Below are 15,910 nucleotides of genomic sequence, written 5' to 3' on the forward strand. Positions count from 1 at the left end.
CTCGCACACGACACATGGCGCCGCTGCCTAGCCTGGTACACCAGACTCACCGCTGTTCCAGCTATTGAGTCTGACCACCATTCAGCGGATAAAATTTCCAGGGCCGGACCAATCCACAGCAAACAGACAGCAGAGTGGACCAATCAGCGACGGTCGGACGTGACGTTAGTACAGTAAAGCGGCGAGGGACTTGCGCGCAGAAGTAAACATACGAGGAGAGCGAAGTTTCTTCAACATGGCTCACGCGAGACAAACTGTTGTCAATGACTTGTGTCGATGTGTTTTTGGTCATTTAAAACTGATTTTACCGTGGATTGGGACATATTCTCGGCTCTCCTGTTCGCCATCTGTGTTGTTGTGGAAACGACTTCCGACGCGGAAGAGTGACGTTGCTCGTTAAGAACACGTCACGCAAATAAACAAATCTGATTAGACGGTTGATTTTGTTCTTGTTCGAGAGGCCGTTAATGAGCTGTGTCCCAGACTATTCTCACAGTGTTTGAAAAATACAGGAAGAACAGTCTGGCCGTGCCAGGCAAGCCGCTGCCACTTTAGTGATAGCGCATGTCGGCGTACCCACTAGTGCTGTACAGGGTTCTGTGTGAATAAACGTGTCAGTTATTCTTCCACTCAGATATTTCATTGAACCAAGAAAAATTGGACCAACAAATGGGCTGTATGCCATGGCCAAGAAACTTTTTTTTTTCAATTATAAAGCGTCATCAGTCCAAAAATGTGTGCCGGCCCACCGTGAAGTTCCCAGTACGCCCTATGGCCAGTCCACCTCTGTTGGCAAACATGCACCTACGAATGTAGTGCCACACTCGCACACAATGGGGCAGAACCTGGATCTACATTGCATGACGAATGGATCAAAACTGCTCAATTAATGGTGTCATTGTACAATGGGCCAAATGACCGAAGGCAAACAAATGACGAAAATTTACCCGCACAATATTTTTATTTCTGTCTTTAAAGTTGTCTCTGTGACTCCAGTCCCCTGGCCAAGAAAGCTGCACAAGACGCATGGATCTATTTTTCAATGGGAAAATTTTTGACACAACTTTATAAACAGTAGTCGCCTACAGCAAATATAAGTTTCACAAATAGTTCTTGATCTAGAAATGTGGAAAGAGATGTAAATTTGTAAACATTTCTTAATTTGGAGATTAAAGCTAAGTGATAAATACCACATAAGTCTTATGAACAATAACCACAGAAGGATATACTTAACCCTTTAACACCGAACGTGTCGGCAGCGACGCGTTTACGCATGTCGTCTTTGAAGCTTCGTCATGCTGTAATTACGTCACCCACGTGCCGCTGTTTGGTCTCATTTGAAAGTGCGGAAGTTGATGTCCACACCAGTTTTTATTTGAAGTCAATCGACCAAGAAAACCGGGAGATAATGTCATTTGAGTTTTATAGTTTTAGTGCACTCAAATATGCATTAAAACGCTGCATGGACCATGTATCTATCTCCGTATTTCCATCATTTCTTGTCCTTTTTCAAAACCGAAAGCAGCACAAAAGACAACAGCCGTTGTGATGTCAACAAGGACGAAACGAATGTGGACATTTTTAATCAATTTCCGAGCGAGGCGCCAACTAAGGAAAAGGAGGCATGCGAAGTAAGCAACGGCCGGTGTTGTACCGGTTGGATTGGGCGAGCGAATTTGAAACGTGCAGAATGAATCTAAAACTAAATTTAGCGCAAGCTAATGCATTATTTCATTAACTCAAGGAAGAAGATGAGCCGTATTTGTCGTTGTTTTCCTGGGATGAGTCGGCGTCTCGGCGAGTAGAAGTGACAGCAGCGCGCAAAGCCGCAAGCGGCGAAAGAGTAGGCTGTGTGACGTTGTGTGTGACGCAGCTCCGTGATCTGTTCATGCAGAAGCTTTATTGAGTGCGCCAAAAAAAATTTAAAAAATTATTGGGTCGTATGCCAGAAAAATTTGAATTGAACTGAACTACTTGTCAATATTTTTGAAAATACTTTTTTTTCAATGTTATATATATTTTTTCTTCACTATAATCTTTTCAATTTTTACAAAGATGAGTGTTCGAGAAGCTTGATTGCATGTACGTATATGCTTTAAAGTGATGGGTATAATACCTAACATCACAAAGAGATATCCTCCAAACCCTTTTTGTGTTAGATGATATATATTATTTTTTTCTCACTATTTTGCACTGTATATAACCTGTTTTGACCATAGTATGTGTAAAGACCAAAAACGCCTATGACCATACTTGCTGTTTGTGTTGAATTGTCAAACATAAAACTATTCAATCTTATTTTTTTATATTGAATGTTTATCCTAACAAGTTGAATAAATATAATCAAGCTTCAAAACGGTTGGTCGAGCATGTTTGGTTGTCAATGGGACATCAACATTTCAAATTTTGAAAAAATATTTTGGGATTTTTTTGTCTTTTTGGGTCCAAAATGTGGATTATAATTGGTCAGTGAAGAAAACAACAGTTTGGACATGAAGTTCAAGGTGTCCTTAAAAAAGGGACCCAACTTGGCCATTGTGAACATTGTTTTCTTTGAAATATAAAGGCAACATCAAATGCATGCAAATTCGGCCAAAATAGGCTTAGGTATTAAAGGGTTAATGAGAAAAAATGCGAAATAAATATTGATTAATATAAAAAAATGATTAAATAGATGTAAGGCTGCAACTGCAAAAAATAACGAATTTGATAATTGATTTTTGCTGGCAGCTATGAGCATCCGTTTGGATCTTTGCGTGTAATGTGAGTCTGGGCATGTGTGCCACTGATTAGAGCAAGAGAGAGAGCGAGTTCACTGCTCGTCTGCTACACTCAGGTTGGGTTGCTGAAACAATAACTTCTGAAGTGACGAGAGTTAGATTGTCTTTTGTTTTGTTACATCCAGTGTGCCTCCATCAGCCGTGAGTAAATGAACACAATCGTATTGTTTGCATTCTTTGTGGATAAGATGTTACTATTGAGCACTCACTAAGTGAGTTAGCGATTCGTGTCTTGAGTGTCTATTTGATTGACTTTGCTCTACTTACTTATTCAGAACATACATAAAGTCACATACATAAACAGTCTCGCTTTTATTTTTGAGGGTGCCAAAACCTGACTACAAAGTGGAACTACCCTGCCCGCTCATTTTCCTTCGTCTTTTTTTTTTTAACGTGAAATGGGTCTTAAACTGTATTCAAAATGGTCTTAAAAAGTCTTAAAATTGACCTGTTGAAACCTGCAGAGACCTCCATTTGAATCAAAAGGACTTTTGTCTTATTTGTGTACTGAGAAATTCTTTTTATGTTTTGTCTTTAACATGCTTTATGCACTTAATTGTGGTCTACAACTGTGCCATTTTAAGTCAGGAATCTGTAATAAAACATTATTTTGAAGGAAATAGTCATCCTTTTCGTCCTCATTGTTGCTTACAACATGCCTAAAACAACAACTCACAGTTACAGTAAATGGTGAAGGTAATTGAAAAAAGTGGTATTTATCCGATTAATGGATTCATTTTTTTCATTAACGTATGATTGATTATTAAAAACAAATAATAATAATCATCATCGTTGGTTGCAGCCCTAATGCTGCACTACACACAAAATAACATATTCAATATTCCGAAATATTAGGCAAAATTATTGTTAAGAATATGGTTTGGTTTTTATAGAAATCATTCTTACTAGCTTGATGTTCCATAGCCTTTTGCCTTGGTAAAACCCGCAGAGATTGCAACAACAAGAGCAGGAAGACCTTGAAAGAAAAAGACGGTATTAAAACAGAACAAATCAGCATGGGTATTCAAATTGAAACATGAATAGATATGTAAGAGATTGAAGACTAACCCCAGCCGAGGCATAGGAAACGCTTGCGTATAATGCGATTTCTTAGACGACCTGTCACTGCCATGTATGATTGCCATGCTTCCGTCAGGACCCAACAAAATGAGGACAGGAAAAAGAAGTGAAGAAATGCAGCTATCGTGGTGCATAACACCTTTAACAAAAGAAAAGAAAGAGAATGTTTTCATTAAGTGGATATGAACAAAATTTCACATTTTTAATCCTTTTCTTTCAGTGTTTTGCTCATTGGCAAGACCCTGTGTCGGCCCTCAGCCTAGGGCCAAATTGAAGGGGCGCCAAATTGCTTTGGGGGAAAACATTCTCTGGAAAAAAAAAAAAAACTCACGATAAGCTTCCCAAATGTTTTATAGCATATGAAGTACATTTCAATACACTACATATAAAAAAATACTCATTATTTTCAAAATGACTTCTGGTCTGAGTTCCATGACCGTGAGTCAGATATGTTGTGTTCAGTATGTGACCTGTTCATGGAGGTCAGGGGTTTTCAAACTGCACCTGTCCTGGGGTAGAGGTAAGATCTTAACCTTTGTCTTGTGTTAGGGTCGGTAATGACCCGTTTGCAGTTTTAAATAATTATGAGCACTACATATTTTTGGGTATGACATTGAGACTCAGTGACTTTTTCAATACTTCTCTAGGCATGTCAGGCAAGGTCAACTAGGAGTTTGGGATTAAAGGAGTAAGCATTTCAGATTACATAGTGCGACGATGAGGCGAACTGTCACTGCAAGCCAGCAGTGGGATACAGAAGACCAGAGTTCTAAGGAGGTAGACATTGTGGAGTATCCATCGGAAGACATAGACACATCAACTGAAGAAGAAGTCACTCATGAGGAGCTGTACCTGCTCAAACATATAAATCCAAAAGTGTCAATATCTGTTGGAGCTCTGTTCCCTCTGACTGTCTAGGATGTCTGGTAGAAATGGGTAAAACTCCTTCCTGATGTTCAACCCAGGGCCAGAGGTGAAGGTGGAAGAACATTTTCTTTTTCCAAAGAAGATGCCCCTTCTGGCAATACAGTCCCGGTAAGACAGGAAAATATGGCATAAAAATAGAGGTAGCCTGTGACGCAGAAACAAGCTACGCCTGGAATCTATATATTTACACTGTCAAATCCACTAGTGGCATTCTCCATTCAAAAAAAAAAAAAAAAAAAAACAGTTGTTCCTGATATGACGACGTCAAAGCATCACTTTTAACATTTTTTTTGTTATGACCTTGCACGATTTTCTGCACAGAAGGAAACATACCAAGGTGGGCTCAGTAAAATAAATAAACCTGAGCTCCCTACTGAATTGTTGCAGGTAAAGAACAGTGGCCTATACTACGAACCGAGTTCAACCTCCCCAGAAGTAATCCAGTTTACCATCGGGTAACCGGAGTTGACAAAACCTGGTTGTCTAGTTTGTGGTCAATCGGTGCTACGACGCTGATTATGAGGTTGATTAGTCGAACCCGTGTCAACCCAGTCAGAGTTACTGCGCGTTCACATAAAAGGGGGCGGTGACCAGAGTCAAACACTACTTGTGACGACGGCACGGGCACCTTATTTCATGGAGGAGGAATGCGCGATGATCATGCGGAATTATGAGGAATTAAAATCCACCCTCACCGCGAAATCCAACACCGCTTCGACGAGTAGAGCGCAACGGGTCTGTTGACAGCGAATTTACAGATCGTGTGATTTGTGAATGCGTCAATATGCCAGTTTACTTATGTCCATGAAAAGAAATAAAGCCTGCTGTCAGGACAATAAAATAAGATTTGGGACATTAACAGTAAGAAATAATTGTCACGCATCACCACACGAAACAGGATGATTGTATGTTTAGTCCCCTTGACTGTACGAATACGTATGTTCTTTTTTTTAGTTTGGACCTAAAAAATCCAGCCCGACCCGAGCCGAGTCCAATCAATAAACTTGATTTGCAGGCCCGAGCCCGACAATCTCCCCCCCCCCCAAAAAAAAAATTATGTCATATTTGTGAGGACTCAGGTGAAGAAGGAAATGCGGGGATGCCATGCGTTGTTGCGTAAATAAAAGCCCGTCTTTTGTAACGATTTTTCACAGTTAAACAAGACTGTAACATGCATATTCAATAAACATTTATATCTTTTATATTTGTGCGTCTGTCCTATCAGTGGATTTGACATTTAATTTAATCTCCTCGAGTTGGCAGAAAAAAACGCAAGTTTTCTCAATGTTTAAATAGTCTACATATTTCTATGATTATTATAAATGCATCAATTTGAAGCGTTTCCATACCCCACTCCGAATCGCACGGCATACAGTGTTCTTACGCAGATATTCAGCATCACCGATGGAATACATATAGTGTCCCTGGCGAAAGAGCGCACGGACAGGCACACACAATCTGCGCGGTTGTGAGGGCCTGACTCGGCGGGTTACATTAGTGACGTCTGCCTAGATCAGTTGGCACAGGTAAAGAATTCCCTCAGCTGAAAATCTATATCTTTCATGGAGAACATCTTCCGGGTACGCCAGCGGATTCTGGCGGTCCCAAAATACCCGTGCCCTCCGGAGAGAGCCCCTCACAATCCGCGCGCCAATGTCGTATGGGTCGTCCAAGTACGCTGTCATTGTCAGGAGGACACGTCCGCGGAGGAGTGCTGTTTAAATAGAGCGTGGTTAATTGGAATCATGATGTTAAGTAAGATCTAACTCTGACACGACCAGGTTTGGCGTGTGGCGTGTGTTGCCATGGCAACACTTCTCGGTTCCAACATATCCACCTTTCGTAGTCTCGCATAGCCGCGAACTTACGTCGCACGTGATAAAGTTACTCTCGAAGTTACCCTGCTAAGCCAGAAAACCGGCTTCGTAGTATAGGCCACTGAGCTCTACTATCATCAAAGTTTGTTTTTACAGGCATCACTTTGCTGCTTCATACTGTCCCAAAAAACACCGGAATGCCACACTGATGTACACTCTTCAAAGAGGTGCAGCTGTGTCACTAAGATGTGGAAAACCCCAAAATCACACTTGACTACAATATAAACAAAGAAGGAGTACACAACCTGGACAAACAGACTGCCACCTGCACCAGTCTCAGAAATACCAAGAGATGGCCAATGGATGTTTACAATATCCAAATCGATCCTGCATACGATGCATTTGTGTTGTGGACCCACATTCACCAAGCCATACATTGAAAAAAGGAACGGGTAAACGAGCCTCAGCCACCATTGCGTTGGTCAGACAGCTGCAGAGCTCACCAAGCACTCCTCCCATGTCAGTGGCACACAGTGGCATCTGCCAGCCCTACCTCAACATCATCCAAAACACCCACAGAGAAATAACAAGTCCCCCCCTTTTATTTCTAATATATGAAGGAAAACACTCAGGTGACTTGAAGTTCCGCTCTAAGACCCCTAATTTGGCCAAATTTCAATTTTTCTTTATTTTAACAAGATATTATTGCGTACTTACCTCTTTTCGATCCAAAAACTCCATGTAGCATGTATCACCGAGTGTCAAGACACAGCTGTGAATGGCCACGGCTGGATTTTTGGGGGATTTTATGGGTGTAAACATGCGCATATAACAAGGGTCCAATGCAGAAATCGAAATTTTCCTTTTCATATATTTACCCTTTTAAACGTTGTTTTTTTTTTGTTTTGTTTTGTTTTGTTTTGTTTGGATCGATTATTTAACATCTAACATCAGATAAAATGTGGCAGTAACAAAAAAAAACAAAAAAAAACTATTAAGCTATAGTTATCAGGTAGATATCCGTGACATTTTTACAGACAACATATTTTTCATTGTGACGTAATTTGTTTAAAAGTTTAAAATATGCGAGTGAGTCATTTTTTAAAAGTTTTTTTTTTTTTTTTTTTTAAATGAAATATTAGACATCAATTAATGATTGTAAGCTAAAAAAGACATTTAGAATAATAAATATATTTAATTACCTTCGTTTTATGGCTGGGTTGAAACGAAAGCGGTTATGCGACGTCTGGGTAAAACGAACAGATTAAAAATTATTCAGGGGCTTAAAGCACCCCCCAAAAATTTATTTATTTATTTATTTATTTATTTGTGGAAGTGGGAGCTTCCATGATCCTAATAAATACAATCTGCATGCTGTGCACAGAGATGTCGAGATCTACAGCTTTCGGGATTAGCAGCAGAGTAGATTAAAAAATGTGAAGTACGTGGGGAAAAACCTTAATGATTCACGTTGATACGACGCACATAAACAACTTCAATTAAAAAAGTCGTTAGAAAGTTGTATGGACTTACAATCCGCTAGCTCGTTATTTCTTGTTGTCTTCCAAAATTACACCTGGGTGACGGCGCTTCAAAGTGTTTGTTCATAGCTGGCATGCTACCGTGGTATGAGATCTCAGCTTAGCAAAGAGCACAGTGGTGCCCTCCATATTTTCCTTGAAATAATTCACCACTTGCATCGAGAGCGCCCGCCATTCTAAACTTTATCCGCATGTAATTTTTTCTTCAACCCATCATTATCCATCGATGGTACGTTTTGACCGTCGACGCATCTATGTCATCGATTATGTCGACAACGTCGACTAGTCGGGACAGCTCTAATATATACACATTTCAAACCAAATGGTGTCGGTATGGTATCGGATACTGCACAACCAGGTATCGGTGCTACACTAACATATATATAAATGTATATAAGAGAGATTTGTATACATTTTCATTACTGTTGTGATGGCATTCCTTTGCAGACAACAAAGAATCATTATTCTAGGTTCATCATTCTAGTGAATGTTGAGCATTGTTTTTCTTAACTGTCCAATTTATTTGTCTGTTTTGCAGATATTTTCACCAGTATTATATGTTCCATAATTAAATTTAGCCATTGGTTTGTCTTCAGTTGGAAAAATAATTAAAATACTGGCAATATTGTTTTTTTAGCTATCGTTAAATTTGCTAGTAACGAGTGAGCTTGATTATTTAAGATATTTACAGCATTCAGATTGCCAAACAGACAAATATTTGGAGACAATGGAATCCTTCAGTTCAAAAGGGACGAGAGCTTCTTCGTTATCTGCAACCAGAAATCTAGTACAGGTTTACATTGCCAAATAGCGTGCAAATATGTATCTGAAGTATCCTCGTTACAGTTTGTACATTTATCGGATTCGGAAAACCCCAGTTTGTACATATTAGACTGAGTTGTATGCCATCTATGCAGTAATTTGAACTGGAAAAGGTGCAGCTTGCTATTCTTAGTCTTTGGAAATGTATTTTTACAAATTTGGGTCCAGTAACTACTATCTGACGTCACTGAAAAGTCGTTTCTCCATTTTTCGACTGGCAAACGTATAATTTTATTTACATGAGAATAATTTACACACTTTTAAAAGTTTTTTTTTTGAGAGAGAGAGACTGATGAGAATTTGCTTTTGATGCCTGCCCAGATTTTATTGTATTGGAGGAAAGTGACACCTCTGATTTGGAAATCGTTATTTGCAAGATTTTGTCATATAACATAAATATATCATCTTTAAACAAATGCTGTAATTGGTTTATTCCTCTTTCCTCCCATGGGCTAAAATAAATAGGAATTTAGTTAACTTCCAAATCTGGATTGCGACAGATTGAAGAAAATCTACAAGGCGCTAATTGTGAAGGCGTGATTTCCATTCCTTTCCACCAGGCTTTCAAAGTGCATGCTATCATTGGATTCTTAAAGCAACTGTGTCGTTTGACATTGGGACTAATAAATGGGAGGGTTGCCAGTTTTACGTGATTAAAATCTATTTGCTGTAATTCCAGCCAGTCTTGTTCTGTGTTAGGGTGTAACCACTTAATGAGGTATTGTATTTGATTATGCAGTGTAATAATGTTGGAAATTTGAAGCATCTAAGTTTCTCACCTCTAGTTTGTTTCTCTGCAGGTTGGAGAGATTAATTCTGTTCTTCTTGCTCTTAAAGCAGAATTTTGTGACAGCTGAATCTAGGTCTTCAAAACCAATTTTGAGTATGTTTGAAGGGGAACATTGAAAACAAATCAATTATTTGTGGTCATATTTTCAACTTAACTGGTGCTATCCGCCCCAAAAATGAGATGGGTAGATTATTCCTATGTGTTAAATCGGCACATACAGTATCTTTGTTAAAAGTGGAACAAAGATTCCTCGTTTTTCACTGTTAATGGGGACCAGAACCCGGCACGATAAGTGAAATACCGCGAAGTAGTGCACCCACTCCCCCAAAAATTGTTTTATTTTTTTGTGTGTGTGTTCAAAGTACTGTATTTATTCAGATTTAGCATCGGAAAGAGACACATATAAGACATGTTTTTCGCTTTTTTTATGCCAAAGTATTATACAAGAAAAAATATGTATGTATATATTTTAATACCCCTCTGTGAGTCATCATCTTATCGTGGTGAAGGGGTTTGCGTGTCCCAAAGATCCTAGGAGCTATGTTGTCTGGGGCTTTAAGCCCCTGGTAGGGTCACCCATGGCAAACAGGTCCTAGGTGAGGGGCCAGACAAAGTATGGCTCAAAAAGACCCCTTATGATGGGTATTATAAATGAACTCTAGTTTCCCTTGCCCGGACGCGGGTTACCGGGGCCCCCCCTCTGGAGCCAGGCCTGGAGGTGGGGCCTAACCCTAACCCGGCCGGGCACAGCCCGAAAAGGCTACGTGGGTCCCCTTCCCATGGGCTCACCACCTGTGGGAGGGGCCAAAGGGGTTGGGTGCGTAGGGAGTTGGGCGGCAGCCAAAGGCTGGGGCCTTGGCGGTCTGACCCCCAGCTGCAGAAGCTAACTCTTGGGACATGGAATGTCACCTCTCTGGCAGGGAAGGAGCCTGAGCTGGTGTGTGAGGCAGAGAAGTTCAGACTAGATACAGTATACTCGGACTCTCCTCCACACACAGCTTGGGTTCTGGTACCAATCCTCTCGAGAGAGGTTGGACTGTCTTCCACTCTGAAGTTGCCCATGGTGAAGGGCGCCGAGCAGGTGTGGGCATACTTATTGCCCCCCGGCTTGGCGCCTGTACGTTGGGGTTTACCCCAGTAGACATGAGGGTAGCCTCCCTCTGCCTTCGGGTGGGGGAACAGTTTCTGACTGTTGTTTGCGCTTATGCACCGAACAGCAGCTCAGAGTACCCAACGTTTTGAGAGTCCTTGGAGGGTGTGCTGGAGAGCGCCCCCTCTGGGGACTCCCTGGTTTTCCTGGGGGAGTTCAACGCTTATGTGGGCAATGACAGTGAGACCTGGAGGGGCGTGATTGGGAGGAACACCCCCCCCCCCCCCCCGATCAAAACCCGAGTGGTGTTCTGTTTTTGGACTTCTGTGCTCGTCACGGTTTGTCCATAACGAACACCATGTTCAAACATAGGGGTGTCCAAATGTGCACTTGGCACCAGGACACCTTTCAATGATGCAGTTCAATGATGGACTTTGTAATCGTGTCATTGGACTTGCAGCCGAATGTTTTGGACAATCAGGTGAAGACAGGGGCGGAGCTGTCAAGTGATCACCACCTGGTGGTGAGTTGGCTCCGATGGCGGGGGAAGATGCTGGCCAGACCTGGCAGGCCCAAATGAATTGTGACGGTCTGCTGGGAACGTCTGGCAGAATCCCCTGTCAGACAGACTTCTCCCTTGTCCCGAGGGAGGTGGGGGACATTGAGTCCGAGTGGGCCATGTTCCGCACCTCCATTGTTGAGGCCTCCGATCGGATCTGTTGCCGTAAAGTGGTTGGTGCCTGTCCTGGCGGCAATCCCCGAACCCGCTGGTGGACACCAGCGCTAAGGGATGCCGTCAAGCTGAAGATGGAGGCCTATCGGGACTTTTTGGCCTGTGGGACTCCGGAGGCAGCTGATGGGTACAGGCTGGCCAAGCGGACTGCGGGAAGCGTTTGGCATGAAGATCAGCACCTCCAAATGGTCCTCAGTCAGAAAAGGGTGGAGTGCCCTCTCCGGGCCGGGGATGAGACCCTGCCCCAAGTGGAGGAGTTCAAGTATCTTGGGGTCTTCATCACGAGTGTCGGTAGGAGGGAGCAGGAGATCGACAGGCGGATCGGTGCAGCGTCTGCAGTAATGCGGACTCTGCACCGGTCCGTAGTGGTGAAGAAAGAGCTGAGCCGAAAGGCAAAGCTCTCGGTTTACCAGTCGATCTACGTTCCTACCCTCACCTATGGTCACGAGCTGTGGGTCGTGACCGAAAGAACAAGATCCCGGATATAAGCGGCCGAAATGAGCTTCCTCCGCAGGGTGTCCGGGCTCTCCCTTAGAGATAGGGTGAGAAGCTCGGTCATCCGGGAGGGACGCGGCGTCGAGCCGCTACTCCTCCGCGTAGAGAGGAGCTAGCTCAGGTGGCTCGGGCATCTGGTTCGGATGCCTCCTGGACGCCTCCCTGGAGAGGTGTTCCGTGCATGTCCCACCGGCGGGAGGCCCCGGAGACGACCCAGGACACGCAGGAGAGGCTATGTCTCTCGGCTGGCCTGGGAACGCCTTGGGATCCTGCCGGAGGAGCTGGTTGAAGTGGCTGGGGAGACAAAAGTCTGGGCTTCCCTGTTAAAGCTGCTGCCCCGCGACCCGACCCCGGAACAAGCGGAAGATGATGGATGGATGGATATATTTTAATAAATGTTTTCTTAAGCACTGTAAATGTAATAATTATGATCAGTTTTAAACATGTTACTGTCCTACTGAATTATTCTTAAACAAGAATAAAGTAGCAGTACAAAAATGCTTGTCTTAAATGCTTTACTGAGTGAGTCTACTCAAATACGCTCAGAGCTGTTCACTTACACACAATGAGTTGCCACAGCAACTGTTTAATCAGTTAAACGATGATTCATGCATGCGGCGCTTAAGAAATTCGTGACTCTGGCAAGCTCACATATCTGTCGATCATCGTTAACTTTAATAAGCAACTCCAGTTCACTCTCTGACGAACAATGAGCAGGGAGAGGGAGACTGCGCGATCGTTTCAGGGCAGCTCATCTGTTTTTTTTTTTTTTTTTTTTTTTAAATTTCAATTGAAAAAAATCCGCGATGGACTGAAGGCGCAAAGTAGCGAGGGATCAATGTACAGTGGGGAGAACAAGTATTTGATACACTGCCAATGGGTTTTCCCATTGGCAGGCGGCCTAATGAGGCTGTTCTGCCGCCCCTGCCACCTGAAGGCGCTCACCAAAGGCCTCGGCGTGGTCAACGCCGACGGCGTGCGGCGGTTCCTCCCGCACCGGCTCCCCGCAGTCAAGTTCCTCCCGCGCCGGCTCCCCGCAGTCAAGTTCCTCCCGCGCCGGCTCCCCGCAGTCAAGTTCCTCCCGCGCCGGCTCCCCGCAGTCAAGTGCCCGCGCCGGCTCCCCGCAGTGCTGTCCCGCCAGCAGACCCCTGCGACTCCGCTGCTGTCCCGCCAGCAGACCCCTGCGACTCCGCTGCTGTTCCGCCAGCAGACCCCTGCGACCCCGCTGCTGTCCCGCCAGCAGACCCCTGCGACTCCGCTGCTGTCCCGCCAGCAGACTCCTGCGACTCCGCTGCTGTCCCGCCAGCAGACTCCTGCGACTCTGCTGCTGTCCCGCCAGCAGACGACCCTGCTGCTGTCCCGCCAGCAGACGACCCCGCTGCTGTCCCGCCAGCAGACGACCCCGCTGCTGTCCCGCCAGCAGACGACCACGCTGCTGTCCCGCCAGCAGACGACCACGCTGCTGTCCCGCCAGCAGACGACCACGCTGCTGTCCCGCCAGCAGATTCCGAAGTTCCTGACCCTCGCCCCGACGATGCTGCTCCCCGCTTCTTGCCACGGCTTGGCGGCATGAAAGACCGAGCACTGCCTCGTCTGGGACGCCCGCGTGATCGGCCCGTGCGGTCGGCCAACGTCTGGCGCCCTGGACACCCGCCTGATCGACCCTTGCGGTCAGCCCATGTCTGGCGTCCTGGACGCCCGCTTGACTGGCCCTGACGGGCTTGTGTTGCTCCCTCCTCCGAGCAACCTTCTGACTTTTCGTTTCTTCGGGACGTCTGGGATCCGTCCTTTGGGGGGGGGGGGTACTGTTAGGTTTTGTGTTGGTTTCTCCTAGTGTGACTTGTCCCTGTGATTACCCATTGCTCTCACCTGTGTGTGTTTTCCCAGTGTATCCTGCAATCTGCATCCACCTGTGTTATCCAGCTGTTCCTCGTCTCGTTACCCCTTGTCTGCGTATATAATGACCCAGTTTCTTGTCACTCCTTGTTGCGTCATTGTCTATGTCCGTCTTTGCCAAAGTCGAGTCCGTTCCACGCCCTCGTGTACCAGTCCCTCTGCTTAAGTAAGTTTTGGTTTGAACATTGCCTTTTTGATCCCTAGTCCTTTTGTTTGCACTTTGTGCTTTTGGTTAGTTGTTATTAAAACGTGTTTTGAGTTCTCCTCCACCTGCCTCGCTGCCTTTTTTGTTTACCTGCAATTGGGTCCACACAACCTGCCTGCCTGCCCGCACTTCGACATTTTTGGGCACTCAAGCAGGCTTCATTCCATTCATTCTCATCAATATTTTCGTTAAAGTCATTTCTCCAGGCATTCAATTTATCTACTGATGATTCCTTACAGTTAAACATAAATTGAAGGTCTGTCTGAAGAACAGCAGACCGATTCTTAGTTGCTTGAGAGTTATTTCCTCGATCTGTGATAGATTAGGAGAATGTATGGCATCTCCAATGTCTGTGTAAATGAAATTCCTTACTTGCAAATATTTGAAAAAATGTTTCGAGATTTGGTATTTGTTATATAGAGCAGGGGTCCCCAACCTTTTTTGGACCACTGACCGGTGTTATTTGGGCCTTTTTTTCAAGGACCGGTGTTCAGACAAATTTTGCAACCCATCAAAAATTTCAACGATGCGGTTTTGCGCATGAGCGTAACGTTAAAAATGGCCACAAATGCAGCGATTCCGAAGTAAACACTACAAACTTTATTTAAAGAAAGGAATATTAACTTACGTTTGATCATGGAAGGACATGTAGAAAAGTTCTCCTCAGATACATACATCCTACCATGTTAGCCGCATACAACAACTGCACACCGCTCTCTCACCATTAACGACTTCGCTTCGTCGTTAAGCTTTAATTAAGAAGCCCGCTTCACAAAGATACGATGTTGGAAATTGTAACGAGGTTTTCAGTCCTCTCATAGCGATGTCAGGATATTCTGGAATTACTTTAATCCAGAGCTTTGGTAGAGTTGTTGTCTCAAATGTACGTTTAACTCACTCACTACCAGCCATTTTCACCAGAGCAAAGCCCTTCGCTCCCGGCCGTTTTTCTGGATTTTGACTGATTTTGCAAGGCCCACAGAAAATTCTGTTCTATTGCTATATAAACATGGAACCCACCAAAAGAAAGATTAGACTCTCTTCTTCCAGCAGAAAAAAGTAAGTTCATACCTTTTTCCGTTCTTTAGAAATCAGCATTATAAAATAGTTTAGTTTGAGCAATTTTCAAATTTCTGATGAAAAAACGGAGAAAATGAGCTTTTTGTAAATGCATACATTTGAAACATAATTTTGATTTTAACAAAGCTATTTTTGCATTAGTTACATCCCAAACATCTGAATATTGTTTTCCTTTTACAAAATACCATGAACAACCAGACAAAAAGAGCTTTTGATAGCAAAGCAACAATTTATTTACTCATAACTAACTGAAAGATGACGCTTTGTCACCGAGATTACGCCGTTGTCGCCACGTCAGCCGTGTAAACTTTTCCCTATTATTTGCTTTATTTGCTTTCTCTTTGTTATTCTGAGCTCAATTTATCTGGTGTAACAGTCGTTTTATATTTTTGGTAGAGTTACTTCCTTTGAGAAAGCCGGTCTGGTCATTGTGAATTATAGTAGGAAGATTTTTTTCTAATCTAGGAGCTAAAGCCTTTGCAATGATTTTCCTCCCTTCACCAGTTGTTTCTCTTTTGCTGAGCTTGTTATGCACAATTTCATATGCCAAACCATGATTAATACGTATGTGGTTTGCCACACCATGAATAGTCAGTGGTCAGTTACTCAGAATTACAAGCAGGGACTTGTTCAATGTTTGCACCAGTAGTGGAT

At 43.6% G+C, this 15,910-nt stretch overlaps 1 protein-coding gene across 8 annotated transcripts in view; it reads right to left on the bottom strand.

Annotated features, from left to right (window-relative positions):
- The window catches only part of LOC130914451 (adhesion G protein-coupled receptor B1-like), a 428,372-nt gene that overhangs the window by 169,448 nt on the left and 243,014 nt on the right, over positions 1-15,910 (bottom strand). For all 8 annotated transcript variants that reach the window (XR_009062924.1, XR_009062926.1, XM_057833647.1 and 5 more), the window contains exons 20-21: positions 3,849-3,999; positions 3,687-3,756 (exon numbers count right to left, since the gene is read on the bottom strand). Coding sequence is in view for 6 of the 8 variants with exons in the window: in XM_057833647.1 (XP_057689630.1) it covers positions 3,687-3,756; positions 3,849-3,999 (221 nt within the window). In the remaining 2 variants the exon portion in view is untranslated. The remainder of the gene's footprint in view (positions 1-3,686; positions 3,757-3,848; positions 4,000-15,910) is intronic.

This window comes from Corythoichthys intestinalis, chromosome 4, assembly GCF_030265065.1.
Source record: "Corythoichthys intestinalis isolate RoL2023-P3 chromosome 4, ASM3026506v1, whole genome shotgun sequence".
In the NCBI taxonomy this organism is placed as follows: Eukaryota; Metazoa; Chordata; class Actinopteri; order Syngnathiformes; family Syngnathidae; genus Corythoichthys; species Corythoichthys intestinalis.